The sequence below is a fragment of the Aptenodytes patagonicus genome, chromosome 2, assembly GCF_965638725.1.
Source record: "Aptenodytes patagonicus chromosome 2, bAptPat1.pri.cur, whole genome shotgun sequence".
In the NCBI taxonomy this organism is placed as follows: domain Eukaryota; kingdom Metazoa; phylum Chordata; class Aves; order Sphenisciformes; family Spheniscidae; genus Aptenodytes; species Aptenodytes patagonicus.
This window is the reverse complement of record NC_134950.1, coordinates 152,954,079-152,971,562: the sequence shown is the minus strand read 5'-3', so window position 1 is coordinate 152,971,562 and position 17,484 is coordinate 152,954,079. Positions and strand designations below refer to the sequence as shown.

General features: G+C 39.5%; 1 protein-coding gene across 2 annotated transcripts in view; it reads right to left on the bottom strand.

The window, feature by feature from the left end:
• The window catches only part of GPR158 (G protein-coupled receptor 158), a 211,476-nt gene that overhangs the window by 111,482 nt on the left and 82,510 nt on the right, over positions 1–17,484 (bottom strand). For both annotated transcript variants that reach the window (XM_076331723.1, XM_076331724.1), the window contains exons 3-4: positions 11,468–11,570; positions 3,584–3,801 (exon numbers count right to left, since the gene is read on the bottom strand). In XM_076331723.1, coding sequence (XP_076187838.1) covers positions 3,584–3,801; positions 11,468–11,570 — 321 coding nt within the window. The remainder of the gene's footprint in view (positions 1–3,583; positions 3,802–11,467; positions 11,571–17,484) is intronic.

Sequence of the window (17,484 nt, the reverse complement as noted above, 5' to 3'; positions counted from 1 at the left end):
CCTGCACCAGATGTTTCACCAAAACCACTGTATTTAAACAGCCAATAATGGAAATACCCTTCATGATTCCTTCTAAACTCTATTTGAATTGATTTATACTTTGGGATCCATGATATTCTTTTCCAATGAGTGACATAAAGCAACTCAAAGTTGTGCAAAACACCTATTTGATTTTTTTTAACCACTTGAGAGATCCCTTGAACACCCTCTAGTGATACCTTAAGAGGAAACATGAATATCTGTTCACATGTCAACACCTCCCTGCCTTACATGATTTTATACCATATTTCCTGCACTGTCTTTTCCTCTGTCATCTCTTGGTTACCTACAAGAAGTGTAGCTCATCTAGGCCCTTGAGATCATAATTTTTAAGAGTTTTTAGTAGCGGACCTTGGAAAAAGTACTCTCATATCCACATGCTCATAATCCACCTTCACAGAGCTATAAATACATCTGTAGGGCATCACATTCTCACAAAAGCCCACTTCCCACACTCATCCATGGAGCCAGTAGTTCTATTTTTTATTACCATTTCTATGAATATGCAAGCGCGTAAGTTGGACCTACTGATCTTTAGTTCTTGTCACCATTACTGGAAGTCTTTATAAACACAGATGTCACTTTTCCTATCTTCCATTCCCCCTCTACTGCTATTAATGTAAGCAGTAGCTTACTCCACAGTAAATAATTCAGCAGTTTTGTAGAGGAGTTCTTTCAGAAATCTGAAAAGGACTCTTTAGAGGAACCTTTAGAAGTTCTAAAAGAAGAGACTTAAAACTTCAGAGGCTTCTAAAGGTTCCTCTAAAGAGAAGCCTGGCTTTTAGAAGGCAGTCATCTGGCTTTGCTATAGGCTTTGCCTATTTATTACCATTCATTTTGTCAAGATCTTTCACTCGTGGAACCACTTTGGTTGATATTTACCAGGTTTCCCTGTAGATCATTATTATTACATCCTAGGTCAGTAATAAAGATCATGTCAAAACAAAAGTCACATTGTGCCAATAACACTTTGGCAGTAATTGTTGAAAACATCTCTGCTCTCATTGCTATGTTCTTTGGGAGTGGAGCAGTAGATCTTTTACCAATGGCTGTTCTTTTAGTAACTGGCTTGGATCTAGCATATATTCCTCACTGTTGTCACTGTTGTCTCCCCATACATGGGGAGAGGATCCAAAAAATGCTCTTCTCTGACACCCACCCAGCACAATGGAAATGAGCAGTTTAACACAGTAACTTTAATCACAGACAGATATACTAACCTAATTGAGGTTTGTTTCACTAACAGTTGGAAATTCTTAAAATGCAGATATGTTGAATGTATTTCAATAGCTGTTCTTTCACTTTCATGACTTTCCCCCCTTGGCAGAGAGTACACAGTCAGTTACTAGTTTTCTTCATTGACTCCAAATTTCTGTCATTATCCAATGTAACCAGCAGTTTTCTCATGCAAATACTCATTGTTTTCAGTATGTTTGCCCTTCATACAGCTTCTCATTTCATGGTAATCACACAAGATCTTTTTCTTTTTAAAATCAAGCTGTACCAACAAGATAAAGAACATAAAAGGAATCCAAGAAAAAACTCAGCTGAATGACATGAAAAGCAATGGGACACCTAGTTATCAGTTTCTATTCCTTGAAAACATTGATCATAAAGGAAAGGATTGTTAATCACCATATTACTTTTTTTGTCTCTTTTTTTCCTTCTCTTTTCCTTGTGAGATATACACTTAGAGCAAAGTCAACGCTCTTCTAAGGTAGCAAAATTATAATTTAATCCATCTCTGTCCAACTGAGTGAAATGCAATGTCTCAAAGGCGTCACTTTTCTTTCTGGAGAAAAGAATGTTTTCTTTTATGTCTGGTTCTCACTCCTTCAGATGTCATGATTAATCTTTAATGGTTAAGAGGTAATCTGGAAAAAAAAAAGCTCAATTTTTTTTATAAAGACTGAAAAGTTCTTTGGAAACAAGGAAAGGTGTGCATGTGCCTCTTTGGTATTGCTTTGGTATTAAATACTCAGATCCCGTCTGGGTCTTTATTCATAACCTACTTTGGAGAAATGGCTAATCATCATAAAAGTAAAAATGCACCTTTTGTTACTAGCAGGTTTTGTGAAATACAAGATTTCTGTAGTATGTTTAATAAAGACATATTTTTTACTGTAGTAGATACATATATCAGAACATATGTAAGTGTACAAGAGTGTATGTAATTTTGCTCATCTCTGATCTCAAGCTATTTATGATAAAATACAGAAATTTCTTATAAAACAATCAATATTTCAGTGTGGGGAAAAAAAATCAAGCCAAATTTGCAATAGCTGTGTATGAAGTAATCTACTCTGTTCACTCTGTAGGTCTAGAGACTAAATTTTTTACTCCCAAGGAATGCTTCTTTCATGATGTTGTCTATGACATTAAAAGCGAGTAACATTACCGGGCGGACTAAAACCTCGCAAAATTGGAATGAAATTCTTCTGCTAAGTTAACGTTAGGCAACTAAACAGATGCCTACAACAGACTTTTAATAATGAAAAACTTTATAAATACAATTAAGTCTGTAATTTGAATCATTTTATGCAATATCATTAAATACAAAGAGTCTCAGAAACAGAAGAGAAAAAAAAAGAATGTTACTGCTCGTTCTGTGATTTCCTGCCAGGATATTAAAGTCTTTCAAAATGAGCCACACATTTGTAACACAGACACTGTAGGATTAGGAAGACTGTGGGATCAAGTGTTCCAAAAACCAAAATGGAACTGCTTATCTAGTTATGGAAAGTGAATGAAGCTATTAATTTCAACAGTGTAGCATACTGTGTGCACACCTACGTCTCCCTAATGTAGGTAGCGAATATGTGCCACCTTCAATTCTTTTTTTTTTTTTAAATTGGAAGTTTCAGAGAATATTCTGCATTCACTGAGTCAACAGTGAGATTCCACAAGATCTTACATGTTAAAATATTTTGAGTGAGGTAAAAGCAGGAAGTTCATTAGGTTAGTACATAAAACATAACCATAGCCTGCATCAGCGATTTACAGACACTTTAATATATTCATACTTCAGTGAAAAAAGAAGAATCTTTAACCATAGAATCAAGTTTAAACTCTCTAGGAACTGGAATGATTTGGAAAGATTTCTCTTTGATATAATTATTTTCCAGCTAGTCTCTCAAATATATTTAAACCAAACATAATTCCCAGCAGCGGTAAAACAGAGACTTTCAAGATCCCGAGACTATAAATACCCACGTGCCACCTTAGATACCTGCGTAATTGGCCTGATTTTCCAAAATTACTTCGAACATAATAGGTTTCCTTGATTTTTGCACACCATCTATAAATGTAAGCAGATTTCACTGGGAGACACAAATTGCTCAGCATTTTTTTCAAAAACTACATAAACAATTTAGGTACCTCCACACCTAAAGCAAAGCATTCCTGTTTGGAAATCCCATCCTCTCCTTGACTTGAGCTCCTTACATGAGAAATTGACTGTCAAAATGAGAAGCTATACACCTAACATAAATGAGTCTGTACCACACAATGAGCAGGAATATCAAAGTAAAACATGTCTGCTTACCTTTGCCTTGCGAAAATGGTAGACTACCAGCATGCTTATGAAGTCCAGCAGCATACAGAGCGTTTGGAATGAGATGATAGCCAGCCGTAAATACTTGTCCTCCTGTGCATAGCAGGGAGTATCATCTGTACAGTAAGAACATCCTTCCCTGCAGGGTAGGCAGGTGTAGACTTCTTCTGACAATTCACCTCCAGAAAAGTGATTTTCTGCATCCTTTCCTGAAAGTATCAGAAGGGTAAGGGGAGACACCTTTAGTTGTACAGGATGGGCAGTTCATCCATACAGGAGCAAACCAGTCCTCTGCTGACTCTCTGTTGGCCTCTTTCATTAAGTTACGAAATGGCTTGCCAGGGCTGCTTTTCTCATTTCACCCTCCTTTGTCACATTCAGAAAACGCAGACCAATTTAGACATGAGGGAAAGTGAGCTTATTAAATGACAAATGCTTTCCTGTTGTATTTAAAGTGGTCTAAATCTGCACAGGAAATTCTTTGAAGGAGACTTCTAAATGGGGAAGAAATTACATCAAGGATTTGGGAATAAGGAAAGGATTTTACACAGACACATGAAGAGCAGACCCATTAACTACTTAATGTTCACAGTACAAGCTCTGATCCTATTTCAGATTGTTCCTCAATTTCATAAAGATGCTATCTAGTGAATTAATTAGCTTCAAATTAGATAAAACCCTTCTTAATTAACATTTGTTCAGCATGCTGTTGCATGATTGCACTACTCTGTCCCCAAAGCAGAACCAGTGCACTTACACTAAGTATAATTTTCCATTGTTCACACAAGCACACCAGGAAATCTGGAAAACTTATTGGCAAGTTAATATTTTGTCTATGAAAATCAATGATTCTTGAGCTGACATCTTGCCCATCAAAGTGAACTCACCAACAGAGCACATAGGAGGATTCCTATTTTTTCTGATCCATGAACACTTGCCTGTAACCCCCTGTAAGACTGCTTAACCTACAGGCAATTATCGGAATAAAAAGGTGAAAGAAAAAGGGGGCAAAAAAGCATATTGTTAAATAAGAAAGAAAACTGACTTTGCTGAAAATGTTTAATATAAACAAGACAGACTTAGGAGCTTCCAGAAACAAGAGTATGTGGCTGAAGCCAAATCAATGGTATGTTAAAATGTGTGATAACTTCTCTCACTTTTCATAAGACTAGAGAATTGCTTGAGTATCTTTGATCAAAATTCTCCTCCTCTGTCAGTGAAATTAGTAAATCATGCATTGTTTAGTCTTAATTCAAGAGACAGCCTATTCCACTGATGTTGCACGTGATACTGGCTTATGAAAGTCTTCAGACTTTTAGCTTGAAACATTTGAAGCAGGAGGTTATCTACAAGGGTAATTATTTCTTGCTTTCTCAAATCTATGTACGAATGCACATGAGCATGTATCTGCTGACAGGCAAAGCCCAGGAAAGGGACAAAGAGGCTGTATACCCAAGTCTGTTTATTTGGCATGCCATTCCAGTGGCCCTGTGCTCCTCGTCCTCAGTGTAGGATGCTTCACTCCCGCATCCCGCAGTAAGTAGAGAACAGGCTGGTATTTCTCATGAAGATTGTGGATTTCTCTTTGGAGCTTTATTCTAAACAAAAATGTTGGAAACCTGAATATAGCAGAGTGGTGCTGACTCATGCTGGTAGCCAGATTTTCTTAGATACAAGCAGACAGCAAGAAGAGATCTTGTGTCTTTTTGACCCAGACTGTGGGAGGCAGGAATGGAAATGCTGGAAAATAACCGTGCTTGGGCATCCCAAGAAGGTGGAGAACCTCTAAGGAACACTAATCCTGAAGATATCCCAGGACTAGAACTTCTCAGAGCAAACACCCATGGACCTCAGCCCATTAGCATTCCAAGAGCTTTGCCAGAAACCACCTTCTCCATATCTAACGTTATATCTCTGTTTTCTAAATTACAGCTAAAGCAATGGACCCACACTGTCCTCTGTCAGATACAGAAGTCACAGCCTCCCACCTCCCATCTCCATATCCAAATCGAGTGCACTACCTACTGTCCGAGTTTTCCACTTCGTTTCCTCAACATTTGCACTCATGTCAACCTGCTTTTCCACCACCCACCTGCTCCTTTATAATTTCCATAAAGAGTCGCCCTTCAATTAGCCCATGTCCAAAAAGATTATTTAATCTCTTTAAAATCTCACATTTCTGAGCCACACATGAGCCATTTGTTAGTATGTTTTTATTGTGGTAACTAAATAAACTATTTTCAGTGTAAAAACTTAACCACTGAAAAAATACCATTTAAAACCTAAAGTCATGAGATTACTTAAGTCACAAATATTATATGAATATGGCTTAATAATTTTGCATGGTCCTCAACTTGATATTCTTACTTTATTTCTGAAATGTTCAACCTTGAAAGTTGTCGCAAATACATTATAATCCATTTTATCAAGCATTTTCTTATCTGAGTCATGCATGGAAGTTTCTTCATGTGTATGCTCATCACATACTACAGGGATAATAGCCAATAAACAGTTGCATGTTGCAGTAAATATCCCAAGGATATGACTTCATAACACAACAGCAAGCCTTTGCTTACATGTGTCTGGTGTCATGCTGTCTGCTGTATACAAAGGAAGATCATCAATATGCATCTCCTGCACTGCCAGCTATGACTGATCATCTGGTGAATATCTTTTGACTTTGAAATGATTCTTCATTATAGCTAAAATAAGAAAGATCCAAAAAATTGGATCTACTTGAGATTTTACACAATGTGATAAGGCATTATTAACAATCCCTATATTTTTTTTTTTCCTCCTTGCCAAAAAGAAAGAACATTTTTCAGACCCTCTAAAAGAAGTTCTTGGGAAAGAACTCATCACTGTATTTACCACTGACTGGGGCACTGTTTGTCCACCCACACCCTTGCTCTCACTATATGTCTCAGGGCACTGCTGCCCACTGCCCAGTTGAACATTTCTGCCCTTTATGCCTGGCCCCGTCCCCTCACCAAAGTCAATGTAACGTCAATTCAAACCATAGACAGTCCAAGCCAAGCATGAAGTTACTGCCCCTTATAGCACTGCTAGAGATTTCACTGTGCCATGCCTTCTCCTTTCTCGGCAGCTCATTGGGATTACGCGTGCCTCCTCCAGTGAAGAAAATCAGGTTTTCATCCCCAAAAGATGGCAAAGATTTTAGACACTGGTAAGGTAGATGGACAAGAAGCCAATTCTGCTTCATGTAAGGCAGCAATGGTTTTAGCACTGACACAGATGAGATGGAAGCAAACACTGAAAGACTGACTGTGCTGCAGGAGTTCAAACTGAGGATGAGGAAGGTGTGAAAAAGTACTGTCTTCAAGGAAAAAAGAAAAGAAAAAAAATGCAGTAACAAAAAAAAAAAGGATAAAATGGAAGGAGAAAAGAACAAATAATTGCTGGAAAGTAGGAACAGGGACACAAACTAATGTGAAGTATAATAAGGAAAATGCTTGAGTACTGGAAAAATAAAACAAAACGCTTAAATGCTTCAGCTATGTCCCCTCTACTATATTTTTTTCCTAGTTCTTCCTTCTTCTATCCCAGTCTTATTTTTCTGTCTGATCGGCCCATCTGATTTTGAAATGGTCTCCTGAGGGTAACTCTTCATCAGCTTTGGTTCTCCTAAGCACACTCTGCTACGCAAGGGGTGCCTCAGCAGCTGCAACATTGCCAGCCAAGATCTTCCTGCAAAGTAAGAATGGCACCACAGACTGCTAAGTGCCAGGGCAGGGATTGCTACCATCCCAAACAAAATCATCCCAGACCCCAGGCAAAACCATCAGATGAACACAGAGAGCACAGTGCATGCTGAGCACTGAGCAGAACAAAAGACTGATTCTGCTCCTGTTCTATTATAGCATAAATTAGGAACACCACCAGTAGCATTGGCTGCAGTAACTCAGTGTGTGTGAATGTAACTGGTCCTTCTAGCATCAAAACCTGGTAATCAGCCATGGTCATAATCCTCACCCCAGAAAGGGATCACTGAAGTCAGTGACAGCCTTCGTACGTGCAAAGATCTGCGCACGCGAGTTCTGTTGAAGATCCAAAGCCAAAGGACAGGTGTAAAAAATGGGAATTCCCGTTGAACTGGAAACCCCTCCTGGGACTTTTTATGTGATCATAGCACCGTTAGAGACAGTAAAGTCCCATATCCAGACAAAAGAGCCACCTCTGATGCAAGCACCTTTTTGCACAGGGCAGGTTCCCTGTTCCACATCCAAACAGCAAGAGCTGAGCAGAATCTCGGCAATATATGAATGATGCATTGCTAAAGAATGAACTTTTAGGTTGAACAAAGCACCGCTGTTCTACTAAGGATCTTCCAATGCAAACCTGATTACCCCGTGAGGCAGAAAACATAAACGCTTTGGAGAAAGGTGTTACAAAAATGTTAAAATGTATGTAGTCAGCAGTTAGTCTATTCTACCTACACTAATAGTGCTACCTAAAAATGAGCCATTAGGACAAAGTGCATAATCATGTACTCAAGCACTTACAGGTTAATGCAACTTGCATACACGAAATACATCTTTTTCTAAAATCAATTTCTGTCCTCAAAAGAGACCCTGGAAATATGGCAATAACTCTGTGCCCCACTAGTACCCAGGGTCCTCATTAACTAATGCAAAAAAAATAGAAAGGTTTTATGTATTTTGGCACTGTAAGTTCTGAAGAGCAAACTCAGCCTTAGGAGGGAAACGCTCTCCTACCTGGCTTTCTATTCAGTAAGAGAACAGCCTAAATTTCAGCCATGCCCCTGTCCCACACCCGCTTTGGGAACCTGTGCAACCTCCCTGCGAGCAGCAACACCAGTTGCTTGCTTTAAGTCAGAAAAACAACCAGTTCGCAGAATCTTTCCTATGGAGAACACTGTTTATGCAACATTGCATTTTGGCATTCAGGGCCCCAGCTGAGTTTGCAGAGGAGGCAGATAAGCAATCTTTTAAGCCGTCCCACCAGCAAACCATGTAGAGTGTCCAACATCCCTGCAAAGCCATTTTATACAGCTATCTTTCAGACTTAAACCAAAACATTCATCTGCACCTAAAGCAGAACCTTGCCCCCGCTTAAAACTCTGACACCTCAGGTACAATGTGTAACTGTAGTTAACCGTATTTTGCTGCGGTGCAGAATCCCAGCATCATTGAGCAATGCTCCCATTTCAAGACAACACACTCAATCCAATTTTTCAACCCACAGAAGTATAAAACGGGTCATTTTTTCTATCTATCTGCTTACTTACATCTCAAGACCTGCAAATCTTTCCTGCCTCTTTATTTTCTTCCACTAGGAATACTTTCTAAACGATTAACATTTCTGCTCAGTTTCATCTCTTTTATTATCAAACTTCATCAACCTATCTCCACAAAGAGATCTTCGGGTCAGACAGTTTCTGTCAAAACTGCTTGCAGGATTTGTGTCTGGAATTCCTGTATTAGCACCACTTTCAACCTCCAAATACATACTACAGCTGTTTTAACCATGTCATCTTTTCCTTTTTTCTTTTTACAGAATGCAGCTGGGTGACAGGGCCAAGTTCCCTTGAACCACTGGTTTTTCTCCCACTACTTCACAGTCATTTCCAGTCTCGCACTAGCTGTCTCACTGTTCACTTTTTGAAATCACCTATAGAGCTTCACAGATTGAGCTGCATCTGGATGAATTAAAGCAGTTCTTTATTACTGACTGTTTCAAAACTCATGTTTATGTTAGCTCACAGTAACACATGCTCAAATCAAAGTGGCCCCAGATGATGTAATTACACCCCCTAAAATATCAGCATATGCAAAGACTTTGATGAGACAAATTTCACTCTATGTTAGCTATTTAGAAGCTAAATATCCAATCTAAGGTAGCTATATAGGCTCCTCCTTCTATAGCAAATGGAGAAAAAAGGTTATTTGCCGGAAGAGTTCCTTTTCCCATCTAAAGTCAAATTCTGCCTTTCTAAAGCAGCAGAATTACCCTCCGGGGAGCCACGCTCTCGCTGTTGACTGCAGTTGAAACCGAGGTGACTAATACATACCAAGCATATACATTTTAGACAGATGATATGAGATAAAATCAATCTCATCCCTAATGATCAATGCTGTTACGATCTCTAGCCACATTATTTTTGTGTGTTCTGTGGCATTTGGTATGACAAAAATCTACGAATGATTTTTTTATATGCTCATTCAAGGAGTTAAATCCCAACTCCACCGTAACTCACTGCACTGCAGGAGCAACCAAACATCATCCTTTGTCAAAAAATTCACACAGAGTCCAGAGAAAAAGCACTATCACAAGGCTGCCTTCTGTGACACTCCACAATATGAAAAGAGAAGGGAAACAAACACTTACTAGGTAAACTTGAACAAACACACTGTGCTATTTATGCAACATATATACATAGGAGACATGACATCTCTCTCTCTCTCATATATATATATATGAGATACACTGAGTTAGGGGTAAGATATCTTGGCCAATCTATATCCAAACCAGATCAAATCAATAAAAAACAGGCCAACCCATGACACAGATCAAAGTATTTAATATCTGGAACTCAGGGCTGTGAACAAATAAGGAATTCTAAAGCTTTCCTAATATTAAAAGTTATTTACCTTTCATCTATAATCCCTGTCACTTTTTATGTAAGAAAGCAGAGCTCATGAGTAACTAATATAGTAAGGAACTTGGAAGCTTTATTTGCAGCTTTTGAGTCCACACCAAATAATTTATTTAACCCAATTATCAGGTACTCTGTAGCTTTTACAAGTACCATGTCATGTAATCCTGCACATGATTTACCAGTACAAAACACCTGAATCTGTATCTGTCAGCATCACAGAGGTGCACATTAAGTGTTGAATACTACTAGAGGTATTTCTCTAGTGGAAAAGGAACAGCTGCGTTCACAGAAGGCAGGAGATAATACACGCAGTCCTGGACCAAGCTTGGTGAATGCTACTCATTGCCATTCCCTGGGCATCTCATACAAACTGCTCCCACAGCGGAGAGCTAACAACATGAACCTTTGGCTAAAGGATGGTGCAAAGAAGCTGGTGATGATATTGACTTGAAAGCAGGAGGCAGAGAAGGATGCCCTGTTACACCCTCAAGGAACACCTTTACACCTGTGACTGCAGCATGAGCTCTACTAGTATAACTGCAACAATTTCGGTACAAAATCTGCGCAGAGATTACTCTTTGGTCATATGATGAAAGTAATAGACATCAACTTTGGGCACGCAGTTTATATATTTTCCCTGCTGAGTATCAACTGAGTTCTGTTTCTGTTACTGTGGGCAACTCAGTCTAAGTACCATACAACGTGTGTCCTGGGCAAGTGTAGGCTATATGTCATCTGTACCATACAGCCAACCAGACTCTTAGGCCTGACCCATCTCTAATACCTCATCAGTAAGTATTAGAGTTTGGATGCTCCTTTGGAATCTACTTTGCAAATGAAGTAAAATGAAAACAATTAAAGCCCGCAGAAAGCCAGAGGCTAGGGCATTCTAGTTTGCCCTGACCAAAGAGAAAATTACTAGATTAATTTTCTCAATACTTGTGCTTGAGCACAGATGCCAGAAATCTCTATTTCCCCATAGCAAGACTTCATGTTTTTAAATTTATTTACAAATCAAATATTCTTCAAGCAGCTATATTTTACAGGATCCTCAAGAGTATTGTGAATGACAAACCAAAGGGCTAGAACTCCTTAAGTGATTATATAATCCGAGAGTTGCAAACCACTGGGATTTTACTGTATAACCCTGACGAGGATAAAAAGGAGCCCTGCATTATTAATGCTAGCTCTGTTTTCTTTTTTCTTTTTTTTTAAACTCAAGCAAAGGCACTTACTCTGAAAGCTGTTCACTGAGAAGATGTTGGGATGATAGAATCCAGCCTTGCAAATGCATTTGTAGGCTCCGAGCACAAATCCAAGGCCTTTAATGGGCATGCACTGTGAGAAAGGAAAAAAAGAAAAGTCATGCAGATGATCATACAACGATACACTCAGATGTACATTCAAGCATAAAAACATTACAAGACACTGCGAGCAGACTTCTAAGAATAAACAGTCACCCCTTCCAGTCCTACTGTATTTTCTCAGCAACTTTTCCCATAGTCAAATAACACTCCAATTTTTTTTCTTGTTGCTCATCACCAGCAAACAGCACAGACAGCTATAAGCAAGCCTGTCCCACCGATAAACCAACCAAGTGCCGAATTTGATTCTCGTACTTCGGCTCTAGGTGGGACATCAGATGGCTGTGTTTTTTCCTAGAGAGTTTCCAGCACTCTTCCCCAGCAGAGCAGGTGGGGTTCAGACAGCTGAAGCTCACGCTACGTGAGGGAGAACGTGGACACCTGCAGCCAAGCCACCAGCTTTCTGCAGGCAGCACGTTCTGGTGCTGGTGCCCCTGCCGCACTGGCAACCATACCGGAGTGGAGACTGACCCAGCCAAAACAAAGCCAACAACTGGTTAGAGAAAATGGCTGCAGACCTAAACCTGACCTAGGTGAAAGAGAGCAAACCTACACCAACGGGAGCCCCACACTTCTAAGCTCTCTTGTCCCTTTTCAAGGAAGTAATATGTGAAACAAGTTTTGTTTTAACTCAACTTCACTTTTGTTTAATTTTGACATCAGGACAACCACAGCAAATTTATTACAGTAACAGAACATCTACTGTCAGACCATTTCTGTACAACAAATAGACTCTGCCTAGTACAGACGGAAGAAATGGTTCAGCAACATAAAAGTAGAAACACTGGTAAAATGATTTTCCCCCAATATAGCTTATTTCACTTCATCAGATCAAAGTAGTCTACTGTACTAGATGCCTTTCCCATCAGTATAGGTGTACCTATACCAACATGGCTCCATGAATAGGAACTAGACGCTAGTAGTTCCTCAGTGAGCAATTGAATGATTTAACTAAACACCCTCTGTCATAGAATCATAGAATCATAGAATCATTAAGGTTGGAAAAGACCTCTAAGATCATCGAGTCCAACCATCGACCCAACACCACCATGCCCACTAAACCATGTCCCTAAGTGCCTCATCTGCACGTCTTTTAAATACCTCCAGGGATGGGGACTCAACCACTTCCCTGGGCAGCCTGGTCCAATGTTTAACCACTCTTTCAGTAAAGAAATTTTTCCTCATGTCCAATCTAAACCTCCCCTGGCGCAACTTGAGGCCATTTCCTCTCGTCCTATCGCTAGTTACTTGCGAGAAGAGACCGACACCCACCTCGCTACAACCTCCTTTCAGGTAGTTGTAGAGAGCGATGAGGTCTCCCCTGGGCCTCCTTTTCTCCAGGCTAAACAACCCCAGTTCCCTCTCACTTCCTTACGTTTCACTTATTTATGACTGTCTGTGACTTCAGAGTATGCTTCAATCTCTAACTGCCTGCGACTGGGAGGAAGATGCAGAGGACAGGGTTTAGTAAAAAGGATCTAAGTTTCAAAAATCAAATGCAAACCAAGAAAGGACAGTCTGCACTGACACTTAAGAAAAACTCAATTTTTTAATCTCAAATTTCGGCTTTGTGACATAATTCTGCCTGATGTTGTGAAAGCCGTTTTGCTTTTCTTTGCCTCAGTTCCCCAGATAGCATCGTCTTTTCTTGCACCCTTTGCCGATCTGATGTCCATGCACACAGTGCGGGCCTGCAAGTGCTATTGGAAAACAACTAATAAACAGGAAACTGGCATGCAAGAACACTGAAAATTCATTCAGCCTTTGTACAAACATGAAAGCAAGAAAAAATGAGAAGAGAAGGCACAAATCATTTTTCTTCACACTTCATCTTCACCCTACAGAAATGTGACTGTTGACAAGGTGGAGGACGGAAGAAATCGAAGTGGGATGAGTGTGTGCGCAAGTCCAATGACAGCAAAACCTCTTTAACCAAGCACAGAAAAGCAGTTAAAGTAGTAAAAAGACTTTTTCAGGGGAAAATTCTGTTCTGCCTTTCTGGCTTCTTGCTTTGTAATGGGAAGGTACACACTGCTATAGAGACTGCATTTTCTTTTTGAAGGCAAGGAAGAAAAGAAGTAGCTTCTACTGAATTCTGCGAACACTACAGTACCCCTAGCACCATATCCATAACCCATTCCCACTGAACAAATTCTTCATATAAAATGTGTCACAGGCTCATGAATCTGTTCTGCATTAAAATAAATGCTTTACTGATGATCCTTTCACACACATCCAATACTCATACCAAATAAAAGTCTGTAACTTTTATTGTATTGTCACTGATGAGTCTAGAACTTGAAAACAAACAAAATATGTCAAACGCTGTTATCTCTCCTTGGTCTAGGATATTATCCTTGTTTCCAGTCTTTGGCAGCTGTAATGCACACCTTAAAAACCATCGGTTAAATTCTGTTTCTCGCAGTCTGTATAATCCCATGCAAAGGTGTAATAGGGATCAGAACATCAGTCTGTTGAAAGGAAGGAAGGAGAAAAGGAGAGAAAGCAAGCCTAGATCCCTCTAGATGCAGTTTCAAACTCTGACATTCCACTGTGCTCAACACTGCATGGAAACAGAACTATTTACAGCCTGACTTTTTTTAAGAAATTGCAGCAGCGAGGCAGGGAAGAACACTAAATATCATGTGGCCAAAAATGGGGAAAATACTTTTCCTGGGAAAAAAAAAATTCCCCTCTTTTTACAAATGATTTAACAGTTCATATTATATTAACCAATGGTGGTAAATATTATGGTGAAAAAGGTAATTAATAAACTGAGTAAGAATTTGCTGGTGTACAGGAGGAGTTTAGCAAACAAGTCCAGATTTATTTAATCAAGGTTCTTTTATCAGATACAGAGGCTTTTCCTGGCTGTCTGTGGGTGAATCCGCACAATACACGGCAGGCACATGCAAGCCACTTTTGTCCTTGCCCTGGCAAGTGGCGCCCTGGTTCCAGCGACCCCAGTGGCACCCCCAGAGCCGGAGCCCTGCAAAGCTGTACTAGCTCAGCCACGGCAGCCCACAGTATCGGTCGTGGGCTTCAGGCTGCCAGGAGCACAGAGACTGAGCAGCCCACAACAGACTGTGTAGACACAGCCAGTATTAATCTGCTGCTAAGTTACTTAAGGTTTGATGCATATAGAACTTAGCACCGAAAAAAGCTGGTATGTGAAACATATCCGCCTCCACGTAAGCAAAAAAAGGAAGCATAAAACTGACCTGGTTTCAGATTTCATTATAAATGTGACAGCAAAGCTGTGGGAATAAAACCACCATATTCCTGTGTATTTTGTTCTTCATTAGTGGCCATCAGCTGTTTAAAAATCATGCTTTATTTAATTCATAAGAGCAGCTACCTTAGGTTAGACCAGAAGCTCCCTTTAGGCTTGTATCACATCTCCTATGTGCCCAGCAGCAAGTGTTGAGGCAAACAGTGAAAGACGCAGCATGGCTATCAAGTGAGCCTTCCTCTGATATGCCCTTCAGGACGTCATACTCCTGAACGGAATTTGCATTGCTTTAACTTCCAGCCATTAGGACTTATAGATGGCTTGGTTACTATTTGGAACAGCTTTACCATAATCTTTGCTAAAAAGAGAATAATAAGCATCTGTACAATTCACGCAGCACATTTATTCCAGCTGTCTGTTCCCTGGTTTGCAAGTTTATACTTTCAGCTTTACAATATTTGTACAACATAATGACTCCCAAGTTTAACACAGTATACTTTAAATTATACAGTCAGCTCAAAAAATAAGAAATTCAATGAATATTTATCTTGAAATTATTTATAAACAAACAGGTCCTGAATAAACACAGACACATCATCTAAATCAGTTAAAAAAGGTTGTATTGATTTTATTTTCACGCTGCTTGTTGTAAAGGCAAATTTGGAAAAATCTATTGTGATAAAGAATATATCTGTTGGAAAGAAAATAAATCCTTTGAATAACCTGTGCAATTGCTTTGGAAGTCTGACCCAAATCTTCTGGCATAAAAGAGGCAAAGCCCTTCATCAGATCTGATTAGCCAAAAACCAAGTGACAAAGTATTCAGCAGATACACAAAGCAGGTGTTACAGCCACACCAGAAAATAGAAGGGAAGGACAAGGCAAAAAGAAACTAGTAGTTTAAAAGAGAAAGCGTGTGGCATCATGTCCTACATGTAATTTAGAAACTTAGATAAACCACCAAACAAATCTGGCCCGTGGCATTCTGGAGCAGAGGTGTTAAAACAGTAATTTTAGAATTAAAAAAGAAAAGAAAAAAGACTAAAAATGCAGTCAGCCTTGACTTGGGTATTTCAAGTTTTTCAAAGAGCATCTTTCAAAATCTGTATTTCCACATGCATAGAGCGACGGGGATGTCTCCCTTTTCTAAAGTCGACTCCTTGTTCAAAGGATGAAATAAGAGCAAAGTCATGATAGAAAAATCTTAGCAAAAATAATACAAATAAGCCCACGTTTCTTTGCTCTGGTTTGGGGCAGCATGTAGGGAATATCTAGAAAATACTAGGTACAGAAGAGTCATTTTGTGCCTGGCACATGGTGGCAGCTGGAGCAGGTTGGTGTCCTGCGAGACCCCGAGAGCTCCTTTCTGATCCTGTTTACCATGTTGTCAAGCACGCTCACTCATAAAAATAAATGAAAGAAGATGAAAGTCAGAGTAAAATTCTGCCTGATGAAGTCAATGACAGCCCTGTCATTGAAAAAGCTTTACCTGTTATATTTTCTCATTCCATTTCTCCTTCAAGAGCAGAGTTTGAAGTGTTGAAGTGTGTTTGCAGTCTCAGAAGTGAACAGTGAGCACATCCACGCATCCAAGGTCCTGGTGCATCACCCAGGAGCCCTCCACTTGCCTCCGGACAGCTTGGGAGGCAGCCAGCCTGCCAACAACACTACTCACAAGGTTTTTCTCTTCAAATACAACATTTTGTTTCAAAAGGACAGGACAGGGCTGGCCACTCCATAATTTACACTGCAGGGTTACTTGATAGTCCCCTGTACCTTTTCTCCTCCCTTCTGAGTGCATCAGTGGAGTTAATTCTTGTTTAAATTCAAATTTTAAAATGTGTTTTCCAACAACAACGTACTTAAAATGACACCGAATTGTTTAAATTCTGAGTCAGACGAAGCACAGCAATAACTGAGCTGATTCAGCTCAGAGCAAAGGTAGCCGTCAGGACAATATTTGCCTCAATAGTTTGAAGCTTTGCTAAAATCTCCCCACTCCTTTTTAACATGATTTTTCATTATTCTGGTCTTGTTAAGCCATGGGACCAGAGTAAATACTGATGGTAAGGAGTCTCAGCTCATTCACACAGATAATTATAAACTACATGTGATCGTTAAAGTTAAAATGTCTAATTTTTTGTTAATCTTTTTATTAATCTTAGTCAAAATACTCAGAAAATGAAACAAGTTATTCAAGTTATGCTTTTTTGTTAGATACGTTTGTTACTACTGACAAAGCATGAACAGAAAAGTTAATGTCAGATCATCCCCAGTTCAAGCAGGAAAACACTCGTTAGATGTAAGAGACTGCAGAGTCTTTAACTTCTGATTAACCCCTTTTGCAATGTTAATCAGTTCGGTTACCCAGCTGTATGTCTGAGGAACCCTAAAGGATTCCCTTCTGGTTCTCCATCACTGCCAAGTTGCCAATGTTATCAGCGCATTACTGGACAAACGTGTCAAAAAATCAAGTGCTAGTGAAAAAATAAATAAATTGGTGGAAATGGAGTGTTTGGCAAAGAAATGGAAGAGAGGAGATCAGAAATATATACAAATCGCAGTACTTGCTTAGAAGACAGTGAGAGAGGGAAAAAGGTGAATTTAGCAGTGTTTGAAAGCAGGTTACTTGGAGTGGGGGGGCAAAGCAGCAAAA